The sequence below is a fragment of the Protopterus annectens genome, chromosome 1.part0, assembly GCF_019279795.1.
Source record: "Protopterus annectens isolate FY-2018-M chromosome 1.part0, PAN1.0, whole genome shotgun sequence".
Taxonomy (NCBI): Eukaryota; Metazoa; Chordata; order Ceratodontiformes; family Protopteridae; genus Protopterus; species Protopterus annectens.
In genome coordinates, this window is record NC_056725.1 from 1847685165 (window position 1) to 1847701903 (window position 16739).

At 40.5% G+C, this 16739-nt stretch overlaps 1 protein-coding gene across 2 annotated transcripts in view; it reads left to right on the forward strand.

The window, feature by feature from the left end:
• The window catches only part of DAB2 (DAB adaptor protein 2), a 472148-nt gene that overhangs the window by 334783 nt on the left and 120626 nt on the right, over nt 1-16739 (forward strand). Inside the window, exon 10 of one of the 2 annotated variants that reach the window (XM_044069823.1) lies at nt 2384-3016. The exons of the other annotated variant lie outside the window; for it this stretch is intronic. Coding sequence (XP_043925758.1) covers nt 2384-3016 — 633 coding nt within the window. The remainder of the gene's footprint in view (nt 1-2383; nt 3017-16739) is intronic. 2 annotated transcript variants of the gene reach the window in all.

Sequence of the window (16739 nt, forward strand, 5' to 3'; positions counted from 1 at the left end):
GAGCATGGGGTGAAACGCTTAAGGGCAGAATCGGAGCGCTCATCTTGGTTATGGTCCAACTTCTGATGGGGCATGGACCTTGAACTTTCAGGTGATCACAGGATAATCAACAGTGGTTCCTCTATCTTAAGAGAAGATGCCTGCAAAGCCTTTGAGGATGTACAAAATGAAGGATCCATGCCCTCTGGATTCATGGAAGGAATATGACATAGACACTGGACAGCCTGCTGAGCTATCACATGCTTCTAGAGATGTTTGTTTGAGGCTCAGCAGCCAGGGAATTTAACAGATTTTTTTTGGCTGACTTGAGTACCTCTGGGTAAGATTCCACCTTGCTATTCTGGGCCAACTGTTTAAGCCTCTGGTTCTTGAGATAGCTAGGGAAGACAACTGGCCCTTTGAGACTTGTGCACAAGTGCTACAGTACATGGTTATGGGAAGCACCCAGACAAAAACAGTTCGTGACCATCCTTCTGGGGAATCTGCCTCCCACACTGACATTTTCCCTTTTTGGATGATCAAAACTTTGGCCAAAAGACTGAGACCAAAATACTGACCTTAATGGGGCACTTAACTGACAGCTAAGTATTCGGCCCCGCAAAGGGTGTTCAGACTGCCACCAGTCTGAATGCCATCACTCAAAGAAATTCTGGGTAACTGTTCGTACTTCACCTTTATGCTGCATGTTTTGAATGGAGAGCATACATGTGATTGTATGGTGCATACACTGTCTAGAGGCTTTGTTAAATTGGGTGGGCATTGGGTCATCCTTGGCACTATTCATCACCTTGGGGACTTTCTGCAACAGTGATGTAGGACATCTTTGGTTTAAAGTTGGAGTATCTGCCAAAGACATTGGAAACTGGATCTCTTGGCACTTGCTCCTTAAGTTGCTTAGTCCCTCATACCAGAATGAGATGGTCAGTGTCTGCAGTTGCACTGTTGTGGTAGGTTTTGTCCTCGCCGCAGTAGTGACTAACTTGATCCACTTGCATGACATTGTGGTTGTGAAGCTCTAATCTTTTCTTGCTTACAGTATTGTAGCGCCTGTGCAATGCAGCAGTGGTATCTGTGTCCCTCTTGCCACACTGCAGTGACTGTAGTAGCTGTGGTACCTGCATCCACTCATGCTACATGTATGACCATGCAGTGATCCACCATGCTTCATTTTCTTTTTCTTAATCTTTAGTCCTTTGCAATAAAGCCCTCCTTGCCCCATTCTCAAGTCCTATGTTAGGAGAATTCCTCCCTATAATGGAGGACCAGTGAGCAGCACTCTTGCCTTATGTGAGGAATATGCATGTTTCCTGTGTTGTGGGCTTTCTCCAAGTACCCCAATTTCCTTCCATGTTGCAAAGATGTGGCAGGTGGAGTGGGGACTCCAAATGTCCAAGTGTGCATGTGATGTCATATGGAAGATATCAGTCAGTCTGCTTCCCTTCATTATATGGCTAGTACTCTCTGAATTCATGGCAGCTGTTCATATTGTAGTCTGATGCAATCTACCGCCATAGGTGGATAAGCCTAGTGTCTGAAATAACCATTTCAGAATCCTTCTCCCCCCAAAATAAGGGGAGAGCCCCTCTGTGTGGTTTCAAAGTCCCGACACATGATCAGTACACCACTTTCTGCTGCCCCTTAGTGAAGTTTACTGTTGCACAGTTTATCGCTTTTACTGTTACTACTGCATTACATTCCACGATACTTAATTTCAAAGATCACTTTATACATCTCCTTAGATTGTACACATTACATGCTTGAATGATTGTACATTGTCTTTAGGGTTATCTCAGGATTCCTAATTTTATTGCTTTCAAATAGCATGGCAAAGGACTTTTTATAGTATAAAATCATTTTGCTGCAGGATTCATAATGATACAGGGTAATTTAAGTGTTCTCTAAATGTGCACCCATAAAAATGCTTAAACTTAATCCTGGAAACATTTTTAACAGCACTTTGTAAATGATGGCTAATGATGTAAAGACCGGGGATAATGACATGCAGAGATTTGAGTTTGCTCTCTTTTGACTGTTGTGCAATTTTGACATACTCTAAATGGTATTTTTCACTGTGCATTTACCAAATTTCCTTTAATTCATTATTTGCATAGAATGTTAATGTTCGCATGAATAGTTTCCTGCCTTTTTTTACATACAATTGTTTACTTGAATTTGTTCAGACAAACTGAATGAGGGTAAACTGATTTCAAGTGTGTTGATGTATACTTTTTCCTCCACCTTCAAAATAAGGCAAATGCAAAGGAATATTTTAACCTGTAAATGTGTACACATTCAAGAATTTACATTAACATTCTATGAGAAATTCAATTACTAGTTTCTGCTGCATATTTAAGAATAAAACCTTTCTTTTTTGTATAACTAGGAATCTAAAGATGTGCTCTTACTGGATCTAACGTCTGAAATTGACTCTAATCAAAACTGTATAAAAGGAAATCCATTCCTAATGAATGGCTTCAGTCCTTATTCTTCCCACCTTAAAACTGTGTCTCAGATGTGTTTTTCACCTGAAAATCCTTTTTCCACCAATCTGAACATTTTTCCTACACCAGATTCCGATCCTTTCAGTGATGATCCTTTCACAAATTCAGGCCAATCAGTGCACTCTGATTCAACAAATTCTTTAAATTCTATCAATCTCAGCAATGGTGATTTGAAGGGCTTTATTAATGGATGCAAGAAAAATGGTGATGCTGACTGTTTAGACCAGTTTGGGATGGCTAATAAAAGTGACCAGCATGTAAATTGTGATGCGTGGCTGTTTGATAAGGAAGCATGTGATGGTCAAAATGGTGTAGTAGAAGGACCTCTTGTGAGATCTTCACAAAATCCTTTTGTAGAAACCTCAAAAGTGCAACCACTACAGAATGGCCTAAGCCACGAGCTACATAAATCTGACAGGAAGATGGACCACACTGATTCGCAGTCATCTGATATCATAACTATTAGCCCACCACCTCAAAGCGCAAAACCAGGAAGAGGCAGGAGGAATGTTAAGGTGAAATGACCTGTGTTGTGTCTGAAGCACTTTAGGCAATGTCGGGGTGTGATCAGCTGTGAAATATTTTAAGTCCTAGAATGTATTTAAGCATAGTTTTTGTATGGAAACATTTCACTTGTTTAACCTTTCTGTTTTCATTTAATGCAATCAAACTGCACGTGATGGTAAGTACATTAATTTTTAACTGAGCCTATATCTTACTGCAACTGCTATTTAAATTGAGGTGGCGGTGTCTCATTTTATTGTAAATGCTTATTATCCTGATGTAACATGGTTAGTAATTTGAGATATTTCATAAACTGTGAAACTGCAGTGTGTAGGTGCTTAAGCTTTATAATTTTCTAAGTCGGGTATTCCTATTTGAAGTTTGACTAAAGTGTACATTTTGAATGGCCAACACTATAAAATGGTACATGAGACTGCATTACTGTCAGCTACCAATAGGGAGAGTGCCATTATTTATGAAAGGGTAGTGTACGTCAGTTAAGCCTTTCAACAAAGTGAAATGATCGTACATAAGTAATAGGCTGCGAATCAAAATTCTTAAGTCAGCTTTTCTGAAACAATACCTTTAATGCTTGCATTGAGGCAGTGATGATTTTCAGATGCACAGCCTTGTATCTCTTGACTGTACAGATTTTCACAGAATGTCCAGATGTTGCCTCGTTTGTTGATAAAATTGTGTTTTTACTGGCAAATTAGTGGCGAATTGTTGGATTGAAGTTGGAATATGACACCCTTGAGTTTCAGACCTCATGCCCTTCAGAAAATTCATGCTGATGCAAAACCTGTTCTATCAACTTTCTACGTTTGTAAATGATGTTTAAAAATTGTCCCCATGTTTGGGCCTTTCTCCCACTTATGTCCTTGTCCACATTTCTTGCTCCCAAGAGGTTGAGATGTGCCTTAAAACCTTTATAGGACAATCCAGTATTTGGTTAATGCAGTGCTTTGTATGTTTGTTGCTTTTGCTGGAGTTTAACAAGTGATTTATGGAACCTATATGCATTGTTCTATCCCAACATGTGTTGTACAGTCTTGAAGTTGGTATATGCATGTGCTCAGTGTGTGGGGAAACATAATTCAAGGATTTCCATTTACTTTGTGTAACTGGTAGCTTTCCAGGAATTCTAATGGGAGAATTTCAGAGGGTGAACAAATTACTGTCATGAAAGCTTGTGGTAATGCTTGGTATAGCAATACACTAAGGTTAGGGATAATGTACTACATAAAGAAGTAGGCACATGCCTTGCTTAGTCAGGCTTTTCTCCAAGGGATACTGGATGACTTGGTTCAATAAGTACCTGTCAAACTAGCTCTGCACCCTTTGTCTTGCTACTTGACCAAACTGTAAAACAGTGTTAGTCTGACGTAAGGAAAGCTATTATATTGTGCTTCAATAGATTCCTGATTTGCTGCTCCTGTGGATACATGTGCTAGTTCTTGATTGTGTTGGGGTAGCTACCACCATACTGGTGCTGCTTTGTAATGAGCCTGGTAAATATCAGGTTGGTATTGCTGCTAATGTGAGCCAGTGTTGAGCCTGCTGCCTCTGCCAGTATTGCAATGGTTTAATCACATGCTAATTGATATTCGTAAATCCTAAGAGATGGATACAAGTCCATAAGCCTTTATCTTCATTTTAAGACATTTGGATAGACCTCAAGCCATGCTCTCTCTATGCCAGTCTGGCATTCTGATTCCTGGATATCTAGCCTAACCCAGGTTCCAAAGGACAGGGCAGTAAGCTTGGAAAAGTGAACCCTCCTAGTTTCTCCATACCTATTAAAATGACCTACTTTGTAAGGTCCCTCTGTAAGGAGGGGCTGGAGTCACCATCACCCACCACTATTGGATGCTAAGAGGGTGTGTGGTCTTACAGGTGGAATTAGCAGCCTGTTGCATTAGCTATCCATCTGCTTATGTACCCAAGTAAATTAATGCTCAGTTGTGGAGGAAGGGCGATGCTGTTGAGTAGTAAGCAGCAGGCATCTGTAAACTCATAAGGATATCCAACATGATTCTGGAGTACTTGTGCAGAGTCCAGTATTCTCTAACTACGGGTCTATCGGGTTGCAGAGAAGGTAATCAGAGTAGCACAGGGCCAACCGGAGGAACATTTAATATCTGGAAATGTGTAAGATATGAGATGGCACTTTATACATTTCCTAAAGATAAGAGGGTGAGACTTCAGTAAACTTGCTGAATATATGTACAGCATTTATACACCTTAACTTGGGAGGATGCTACATCCAGTTAACTCTATGCTTAATCTTTTACCCACTAATTAGATTAGTGATTATAGAATTTACTCATGCGACTGAGTCAAGGGGGGGGGGTGCTAACATAATGGTCAATACCTTTTAAGCCAGAACTGTGATTGCCCTACAAGTTACCTCTGTGGAACTCATTTTAACCCAATGTTCATCACCCCTCACCTCCACCACTAGTGTAGAAACTGTCATTGTCAGAAAAGGAGACTGACTCCGGAAAAAAAAATAGCTTATACCATTACTGCACAGGGGTAGCTTTGAAAATATCAATATGCTTTGCTGAAAAGATGGATTGGATTTTTAGTGTGCCATTTCTTTGCAGGTCGTATTAGGCTTTGTTGCATGCAGTCCATTAATTATGTCCAACTGCAATTCCCCTTAAAAGATGAAGGGTTGTACAAGGTTTGCAGTGCGTTGTGGTGGAAATGAGTGGAGGGAGAGCAGTAGTATGACACTCTGGTCCATACAAAATGTACCTGCGTGTGGTTGTGCCCATGGAGTAAGAGCACGAAAATGCATTTCCAGTGATTCCCATACTGAGAGCATTTTATACTGGATGGTTCACAATAGGAAGTGCAGGTTTCATTGCTGGGTACAAAAAACTGTCCGAATTTGGCTCAACACAGCTGTGCATTGGAGGGGAGTAGAATTCCAGCTAGTGACTACTCGTATGGCCTCATGTTCAGGCAGGCAAGTTGGAGAAGTGCATATTGGAATTTGACTAGTTTATAATGTAGGAAGGTCAGGTGAAGTGTGGTGGGTGCTTGTGGGAAGGCCAGGTGACCTGCATGTCTGGACAAAGTAATTACCTCATGAATAGGAAAGTGTCTTGCTTCCTATAGTTGCATGTTAGGACAAGCTGTAGTGTACAGGTTATTTGTCAAACTCTCTGCAGCCCATGAAGCAAATAGCAAAATAGAGTCTTTAAGTTTATATTTGTTTGCATTGTGGGAGAGGGGTGTGATTTCAGAAATGAATGAATGAACTTAAACAGAAGCATTTATCCAGAATGAAAGACTGCATAATGTTATCACCCAGCCTTAGTAGGCTGTTCACAAAATGTAGTGATAGAATGCTGACATTGGTTGTAAATACAGAGAAGCTAATGCAAATAAATTGTTGCCTCAATCAAATCTGGAGGTTCCCACTGTGCACAGTACATACATGCTTTAACATAGTGCAACATACTGTAACACTATCAATCTGTTCCAGTGCTAAAATTCTGTGTGCATGTGTAAATCCAGATGGAGGAAAGTGACGCAGCATCACCATGCGCAATCATGCTGGAGTTGAACTAAGTGCCAATACAAAAATGTTGCATGTTTTACTGTGCAAGCACGCCTTTCATTGGAATACCAACCCCATAACCTTTTGATCTTCTCACTTGGATTTGTGATGTTGGGTGTACAAGAAGTCATTAGAAGTTGTAGCCACTACATTGTGAATAGCAGCCTTGACTATAGTAGCCCAAAAATGTTTTATAGCCAGAATTTACAACAGTGACACTAACCAGTAACTTGTTTTCATTTTCCAGGTGTATGGGCAGGAACTGTGGTCGTATTGTCCATATCCCCACACCCATCTAGTAGTAAAATACAAATTTCTCCAGTATACCTAAGAAATGTGTACATCACTTTCATTTCTGTACATTGTAACCAGGAAGAGTTGTAAGAGGTGTACCCTCTGTTCTCAGCAGTTGTGTGCTGCTGATAGCCTTCCCAAAGTAGATGTAAACCATAACTTCAAGTAGTGTTCAAAAGGTGCTCAGCCAAGGGGGTATGCCTGGCCTATTGCAATGCCATTCTTGATAATTGGTATTGGTAGTCTTGGACAAATAAGGGTGACAAAGTGGACACTCCTACATGGCACAGGGTAAAACTGATGCATGTAATTCTGCTGACCAGTTAATGCAGTTTTGTTTGAAGCTGTTAAGTTGCATACAGTGGAATAAAGTATATAACACTACTGATTACAGTGAATGTAAAGAACAAATCTGAAGATTGTGGAGTACTTAACATGGGTTGGGGAAGATGGTTACAGTTCTAGACCTAATCCTTTCTCTTTGCAGTTAAATGACCCTTGTGGCCTTTAAATTTGAAGAAATAATGCAAAGCTCAGATGCACTTTGTTCTATAAAAGGGTCACTTTCAAGCTGTGAAGAGTTGCTACTTAACCAAGTACAGGCTCAGCTCAGATTGTACCATAATGTAACAAAATAATGTACAGTGAAAATGGTTTACATTTACAATTTTGCAGTCTGACAATACATGTGCAAAACTAACTAGCTGAATATTTATAGTTTTATAACTAATAAAAAGATGGAATATTTAACAATGGTCAAGGGATGTAAGATTATTTTTTTCCTAGTGGTTAACATGGTGAAATGCATCCTACTGTAAATGCATTTGCCGTAATTGGCATATGAAAGTAAAGGTAGGGCTTCAGAATGGTTCAGCCATGCAGGTACTTCCAGGAAACAGTTGCCCCATCCAAGACCAAAAAAAAAGTTTAAAAGTTTTAATTTCAAACACGTAACATGTCTCACAGTGGTTTATCCTTGGCAGCTGTACTTAATGTATGAGTGAAGTATTTTGGAAGAACAGGCGCCACCCAAACCTCTTTGGTCCAAATAACCATTTTCTTTTTAAACCTAACTTGGGTAACTGGGATGATATTCACAAATTTACTCCTGAGACTGACTTATGTTCCCCCTCAAAGGTGGTGTGGTTTGGGGGAGGATACTGGTTGGCCGTAAGACTTTGCCTTCAAATATATATGCTTTGAAATTTAGGACGCGAGTCCCAAATTCTTCACCTGATACAAATACTCTGTCAGATGAAGACTCCTTTAAAATTAGCTTTAGAAATGCCTTGACAATTGAGCTTTAATTTCTTCTAATTAAGAATGTAATTATATTTATGCCGACTTGGCAAATAGAGGCTGTATAGTTAATAGGCCCCTGCTTTCCATTCAGTGGCATATCCCCCAGGCTGCGTCTGAATAAGGTCCTTTGAGATCGTTGCCCTACCTAGTAAGTAAATTTAGATAAAGGAAATAACTGACATCAGTTGCTTTGACAATGTCTGTGCTGTTTCCTTCCTCAACATATTGGACAAGGGGCATAAATGTGCAGTTTGCATAAATGTTTTTCTTTTTGCAGGTAGATTTTGTTGGGAGGATATCTTCAGTGTGAACAGTGCAAATGAATTTCATTAATTACCATATTTGCTATTGGCGATGGCTAAGAATTTGGTTAAGTGAATGCCACTCGTTTTCTTTTTTCCTCAAGAAATTTATCTCTAATGGATTTTTTGTGTGGGTAATACTATAGTTCTGACCCATTCCCTAGTCATGAAGCATTGGTAGGAAGTTTCCCTTTTCCAATGACTGTTTTAATCGTATCTACCAAGCTGTCTTCTAGAAGTATATAATGCCACCCAGCTGTCTTCTGGAAGTATAATGCCACCTTTTATAAAACAGTATAGCATTCTTGTACCTTGGTGGCCCCTTCACAAAATGGCTGCTTGAACACCATTATCTTTCCATTCTCATCACAACTGTGATGTAGTAACTAATTATTACATTTGCAAGTCTTGGTAATAGATTAAGAAGCAACCCCCCCCATTCCTCTTGCACTGTCCACTATGCTCACTTGTGTTATCCATTTGGCCATCTTGGGTCCTGACTCTTAAAATTTAGGCATTCCTACACTTTTTTTTTGCCCAATATTTTTAGTAGGTATTGTAAAAGTAGAAAGCCCGGACTTTGAGAGCATACATGTGGACCCATTAAATTGGTTACTAGAAAGGGTGGTGAAGAGGGGAAAACGGTGCTATTTAAAAGGTCATAGGAAGAAGGGTTAATGGAAAAGTAGAATGCTAAAGACATTTTAAAAGGACAGACCAGACAAGCTTGTCTCCTGGCTTGAATCAAATAAGACCATTGGTTCAAATGCTAGTAATCAAGCTGTTGACCATAGTTTTTATTTGGGCATCCATGATCTTTGTGAACCAACTGTTGGGCATCCTAGAGCAAAAGCCATCATTTCCGGCAATTAAATGTTTGGAAGAGAATGATATAAAGAAAGCTATTTATGATGCTTAGTCTGTCCAAAAGGTCACATTTTTTGCCAAAATGTCATCTTGTGCCTTGTGGACGAATTTATGCATGGGAAGTGTTTGGAATATTTTCAAATGCATCATTTTGTTCGTCCTCAGATAGTTATATTATCAAGCCACTATGACCTGCCTTTCATAGGTTGGTACTAGGCTATCGGCCCTAGGGCCTATACAAGCCTACCCATAAGTCCCTGGCTATTTCTTCCCACAATATTTACTTCCCTGGACCCCTGTCTAGCAGGGTGACTGACATGATCCCCGGGGTGAATTTCCCATCTCCCATCCAATTGTCGAGGTTCCTTTTGAAGAGGCCCAAAGAGGCACTTTGACATGTATGGGCAGTCTGTTCCAGAGTCTGGGGAGTCTCTGGGTCAGGAACCTATCCCTCCAATATGTTTCGTTCATTGTGATGACAAGGTTTAGATCCCTGGAGTGTGCAGCTCTGAGGGATTGAGATTTCTTTGTGTAGCATGTCCAGCAGCTTTGGGTTTGACATGGCTTTGTAGGTTAAGCCGAGATTGCCTCCGAGTAGACTATATGCGACAAGAGTATAGCTGGAGTTTTTTAGATTGTCAGCATAGGGCATCTGCTTTAGGCCTGTGATTCTTAGTGAGTTATTTCTGCGGCCTTTCCAGTTGTTGCAGATGTCTTGAGAGGTGCATACCAAACTGGGCATTATAGTCTATAATGGGTCTAATGAGGGATGAGTACAGTGGGACAATGACTACCTTTTTTTCTGGATGAAAAGCACTTAATGATGAGGTGTGCCACACAGGATGAGGTGTGCCACACAGGATTTCTTGACTGTTGTGGCAATGTGGTTATCAAAGATGAGACCACTGTCCACCTGTCCCCAAGTCTTTTATCACACTTTCGGTGTTTAGTGTACTGCCATCTGTGTGGCAATTCATGGGTACATGTTTTCCCAAAGGGGATAACTATGCATTTCTTGGCATTGAGCTTGAGCCCACAGCTCTGGCACCAAGCATCTGTTTCTGTAAGGACACTTTGTAGAATAGCCACATCATTTGGGGATTCAATAATGGCTCCCAGTTTGCAGTCATCTGCAAACTTTGTTAGTCATAGTCCCTTAGTGTTGGCCTCTACTTCAGAGAAGTAGATGCCAAATAAGAGCAGTCCCAGGACCAAACCCACTCGACTTGTCATTTGTGTGGAGCTGGATTTGGAGTTGGCTAGTTTTACAGTGTGGGTTCTGTCAGTAAGCTAGTTGGCATCCCCATCAAGTGATGTAGGGATTAATGCCCACCTTTGTAAGTTTATGATTCCAGAGTGGAGAGTAGTGTTGAAGGCCTTGGTGAGTGCCAGGCTGTGTGGACCACCTTACCCTCGTCCACAGCTCTGGAGACTAAGTCAATCAGGTTCAGGAGACCAGATCGGCCCTTCACAAACCTAAACTTGGTGGGGTCTAGTGTTTTGAAGGTTGCCGATGTCTTTAAGTTCCATGATACAAATTTCCAAACTTTCCAGCACTACTGCCCTCTCACCTGTGACTTTTTGGAACTAAAAAAAAAAAAAGACTAGCTTCTCCAAGTTTCTTGCATGCTACAGTCTAAAACTTCAAAATTCACATGTACCCTGGCATTCTAAAACTTCAAACCTTTGTTCTGTCCTCCCCCTTTCTACACCAACAACCATATCAAATTAATAGATGACAGGGACTCAGAAGTGGTGATGTGAGTGGGTGTAGGAATGAGGTCAACTCCCTGATTGGTGCAGTAGCAATTTGGACCTGAAGGTCAATAAAACAAAAGAAATTATTGGCTTCAGAAAGAGCTGTGCCATGTAGCTACCCCTTAAGATCAATGGTGGTGAAGTGGAAAGTGTCCCAACTACGTGCATTAGAGGATCTTAGAGTACAAAGGCCAGCTAATTTAAAAAAAAAAAAAAAAGCCCACTAGTGACTACACTTCCTAAGAAGAATGAGAAAAGCAAAGCTCTCTATGAATGCTCTAAATACCTTCTACAGAGAAGACATCAAGAGCATTCTCACCAGCAACTGCACTGTATGGTTTGGTAACAGCACAATGGCTTAAAGGAAGAAGCTGCAAAGAACAACAGAAAATATTCTGGGCACTACTCTTCCTACCTTACAGCACCCCTTTCAAATGAGATGTAAAAAGAGGTCCCACAAAATACTGAACACTTCTCATCCAGCATATGGTTGGTTTACTAAACTTGCTTCTGGTAGAAGGTTAGAGTATCTGCTGCAGGACCACGTTTTTTATCAAACTGCAGCAAGACTCAATGCAGACAAGTATAATAGGTTGTTGCAGACTCATTTTATACAGTATTTCTATTTATTGCATACTAATGTATTCTCATTCAAGTGCAATTACAAACACTTGTGTGCAATATTGCCCAATCTCCTCTGTGTATAGTGTACTTTTTGTTTCATGTTAATCTAGTAGTCAGTGTTGTCCAGTATATATGTACAAGCATGTGCATCAGCTACCTAGATATTTACTTTTGTACTATAGTTTGTTCTTGAATACCCATCATGTCTGTCCTGTAAGAGCTGATAGTTTCATTTAGGTAGCACTGGTTTCTTTGAGTCTACCTCAGACTTCACTGGCATTTGGTCAGTAACACCCTTATTTGTCCCTCTCTTTCTCTTAAGGTACCTGGACCTCTGCATTCCCAACACCAGCCCCACTTATAGCATGTACTAATTTTACTTTTAATACTATTTAGTGTGACTAGGTAAAGGCAAGTCAAAGTAGGGTAACATGGTAATGACCCATAAGAATTCCATGTCAGAGCAATATGACCGTGTTAATGACAACTCCCCTCTTCCAACCGACCTAACCTACGTGGATTTGTCTGCGGTCTTAACACAAAACTGCACTCCTGTCCTAACAGGGCTTCTAACTGTACACCATAATCTTCAAAAATGTTTTCCCTCTTAAAAAGATATTCTTCTGGCTTTGGTTTTCTCCCTGGCTTACCCAAGAAGACCTCTCAAGCATGGGCCATTAACTTGACCCCCAGGAGCTACAGACCCATCGAGCTGTCAATTTAATCTATGCCTGTACATATTTATACTTGTCATAAAGAACCCAGGACATGGCAGCCTACAGACACTGGACCCATCCCAGTTTGGCTTTAAAGGAAGATCTTGTACTCCAACCAGATAAACTTAAACTTTGTCACCAAGGCTATGGATGAGGGGAAGAATGTGCATGCCACCGACCTTGACTTGGCCAAGGTATTTGATGTATTGGCTACGTCTGGTGGTATTGGCTACGTCTGGTGGTATTGGCCTGACTCTCAGAAATGGGCATAAATCTCTAAGTAATTCAATGGATTGCTGGCTCAGGATACAAAGTCTGGATCAGGGAGACCCCTAGACCAGGGGGTAGGTTGAGTGGAATGTCATGCGGCTCCATGTTGGGCTTTCTTCTGTTTGGTATCTTGGGAAGTAGAGACTAATGTTAAAGGTCTCTGGCTCACCAAGTTCATAGATGACTGTAAACTGGGAGCCATCATAGATTCATCCCTATGGCACTGGCATTCTATTACATGGTTTAATAAATGACTAGTGTCAAAGCCATGGATTAAAACTCAACAGAAGGTGCATTATAGTGCTGTTTGAGAAATTGTCCACCCAAGCTTTTTTTACTCCATCTATAAAACATCCTTGAGAGTTGACCCAGTAGGTTTGTGAGCATATGTAGATTGTAATCTGGTTTTTGATTCTTACTATCTTTGCAATGGGTTGTTCATCCTACGTTGCCAAACTCCTAAGCAAGGGTTGTAGCATCCAGCTCCAAGGAAGTTAATCAGGCTTGGCCTTGTACCTTATCATTGAGTACAATGCCCCGTTTGACGTGTACCTAACCAAGCACTTGCAATGGCAGGAATGCCCTCAAAGGTTCCTCACCAGGAGAATGCAGGGTACAAATACCCTGTCCCACACAGATTACCTTAAGACCCTATTCCCTATAGGTTTACTGAGAGGCAATCTATTCCTGGACCATAAGGCATCCTTGGATCCACATCTGATGCATCTCTTTCCCTTCCACAAAACAGCACCAGGAATACTAGATCAAGGACCTGAGCTTTGCCAGTGACATAAATAAAATATGGTGAGACCAATGTCTCAAAGGACCCCATTCACTGCAGAATAATCTCCCCATTCACAAGTAGATTTCATCCCTGACCATATTCAAGTAAACCCTTTATCATTGGATGAACAATCTCAAATTCACCCCCTGGTCTGGCCCCATGGATCTGGACAGAGGTTGACAGTAAGTGAATCCTATATTAACATATCCCCTGCATAACCCTTGGCTACTTCCTAACATACCCTCACCATATAAGTGCCCAACGTATTTGGAAAAAATCTGGGTTGGATTGTACAGCTATGCTTATAAAGACCCTAGTGGCAGCCTATTTTATTTTATTTACAATTTGTTTGCCAGGATTGTCCATTGGGCCATGAGGAGCCTGTTTTTAGTGGAGTCCTGGGGAGAAAAGCTCCAGAAAAATACAAATTTTACAAAGTACAAAATTCCAAACTTTAAATTACAATAAGAGTTAGAAAAATGCAAGATAATAGTTGCAATAAACTGACATTTGTGGGAGCAAATTAGTACAATGTATGAAAATTCTTTACAAACTAAGCTTCTTGCAAAAAAACTCTTCAGAGTTTATTAGGAATTATAAGGCTAAAGGAGGCTATTGGCAGATGTGTTGGCTATAGAGAACTGTAGTTAAGGATGCAAGCAAGGGCATTCCCCATTGTGAGGTTAGGTGTGTGTGAAGTAAAAGTTTTGAAGGTAGAGAGACTGGTGCTGGTACAGATAAGAGGTGAAAGAGAATTCTATTGGTGTGCAGTGGAATGGTGGATAGAAGATGTTAGCCTGGAGGGCAGGCAGGTTTATGTAGTTGTATTTGAATTTGGAAGTTGGATCGTAAACATCTGTTGGATAGAGGCAAGAAAGGGGCAAAGAGAGGGGCTGAAAATAAGTTTGTGTGCTTGGAAAAGTTGAATATACATAATTGGGCACTCAAGCCAGTTCATTTGGCCCAGGGAAATGCAGTGATGGGAATTGGATATGTGGTCTTTGCAAATTTTGAAATTTTATAGTAAGAGGAGAGTTTTGACTGGTTTGTTGGACTTATTTGACATTTGTTGACCGGGAATGTCTGAGCTTGCGCCCTTTTTTAGCAGAAGCCCGGGGTGAAAAGCTCCACAAAGTATTACATACACCATGAAAATGTTTACAAACCATACAGAATGCATGAGGTAATATAAACATGCATTATAATGGTGTTATTTACAAAAAAAGGCAATAAAACCAAATGTTAGCCTTTTTTATAACTCTGCAATACATAAGGATTTCACCATAGAGGGTAAGTAATGATTACCTCCGAGTTTGGTGGAGGGAGAGGTATGACGGTAAAGCATGCCAAGTTTCTTATGAGTTTTTTTTTGATATTTAGTTTTAGATGGCTATCTAATTTTTGCTAATCTGAGGATTCCTAATAGTTTAATAGACTATTTCAAGAGGTGTTTTTGCTGGTGATGGTGAGTTTTTATCTAGGGTGGTGGTTTTAGAAGGGGAAAATATTCGTTTAGTCTTGGTTGTCTAGCATCCATTGTTAAGAAAAGGCATCTTGGGTTAATTTTGTTAATGAAGTGGAGGTGGCAGAGCAGATTGTAACTTCAGTGTACTGGATGAGGTTGGCATTGTGGATTGCATGATAGAAGTAGTTAATGAAAATATTGAATAGAAGAGTACCTAGAATTGAGCCCTGGGGCACACCTGTGGAAGTATTTAGGAATGGAGCAGTAGCTTTTTTCCACTTTACTGCTTGTTGCCTATTTGATAACTGGTGAACCATTTGATAGAGAAGTGGGGTAGATTTAGAGTTTAGTAAGGAGAAGATTGTGAGATGGTGTTGAAGGCCTTGGGTTGGAGGAGGGTGGATACAATATGACCAGAGCTGTGTGCCTAGTTTACAGTTTCTAGAAGGAGAGGAGAGCGGTGGTGGTGCTGTGGCTGGGTCAGAATCCATGCTGGGGGAGGATGAGAAGGTCATTTTATAAGATAGGGTAGAAGTTGTAGGTGGATGCATTTTTTTGAGAAGTTTAGAAATAGGGGGGTATCATTGTTGCGCCCTTTATGGAGTGGAATAATAAAGGCTTTTTTTTCCAGAGCTGGGGAACATGGCATTCTGAAATTGTAGGATGCAGACAGGGAGGGCAATGGCTTCTGCTATCTTTAGGAAGTAGGAGGGCATCTCAGGGGCATTAATTAAAGTTTATGGTAGAGATGGGGATATAGGGTTCATGGAGAAGGGAGGAGGTTGCGAGCTTGGGAGGTACTGGAGGAGAAGGGAATATTTGGAGGTAGATGTGGGGAGGCAGGATTATTAGTGAAGGATGTTAGTTTGGCTATGGAGTCAAAGAATGACTAACTGTAGCTAAATCCAGGTCTAACTATTTGGGTCGGGGCAGGGGTTTTCTTTTTTACCTGGGTTAAGGAGAGAGGAGATTCCATCCCAGAATTTTTAGGGTTCCGATTGTGGAAAAATAGGCTTTGTGGTCTGAGATGATACGAATATCAAATATTTGTTAAAAAGTGAGCTCTAAATTAGAAACATCTTTAAATCTGCTAAAGTTACATTTCTGGTGGGGGGGGGAGGAAAAGGTGCAGCCTTCAGGAGCGCACTTAAACTGGGATATGTATTAAGAGAACATTTTAATCTTGTCCATGTCCTATATATCCTATTCCATATGCCTGCCTTATGTTGGTCATAACTCTTAATGTGTTAATGAACTAGTGCTAGTCAGAACACTCCATTTTTTTCTCCTCCAACCACTCCTTAAATTCCCAGGTAGTTTCTCTTCACATGGCTGTCCAGTGATTTGAAAAGCTTTACTCAAATTCCTAAAATCTTGATACCTTTATTTCCCACCATTTTGTACCTGCTTTTAGTTAAACATCTTAGTTTGATCATCTCTTCCAAATATGCTGCTTGTTAGCACCTTGTCTGATATGTGCACTTGCTATTAAATCACATGAGATTAGTTTTCACTCACCTTAACATCTTAAGGTATACAATTTCACTCTGAGCACAGACTGATAGGAATGCAGTGTCATATGCAATTTGATCTCTGTTTAGAACTATACTATAATATGGAGAGGAGGCAGTCAACTGAGCAATATTTTTGGATTTCATTTAGGCATGCGACTCCCAGCTTTTATTAAGGGGGCTTAGACTATGGTATGGCTACTACATGAATAAAATGGTTCTCTAAAATTATTCCTTCATTATCTGCATACAACGTACTGTCCGCTT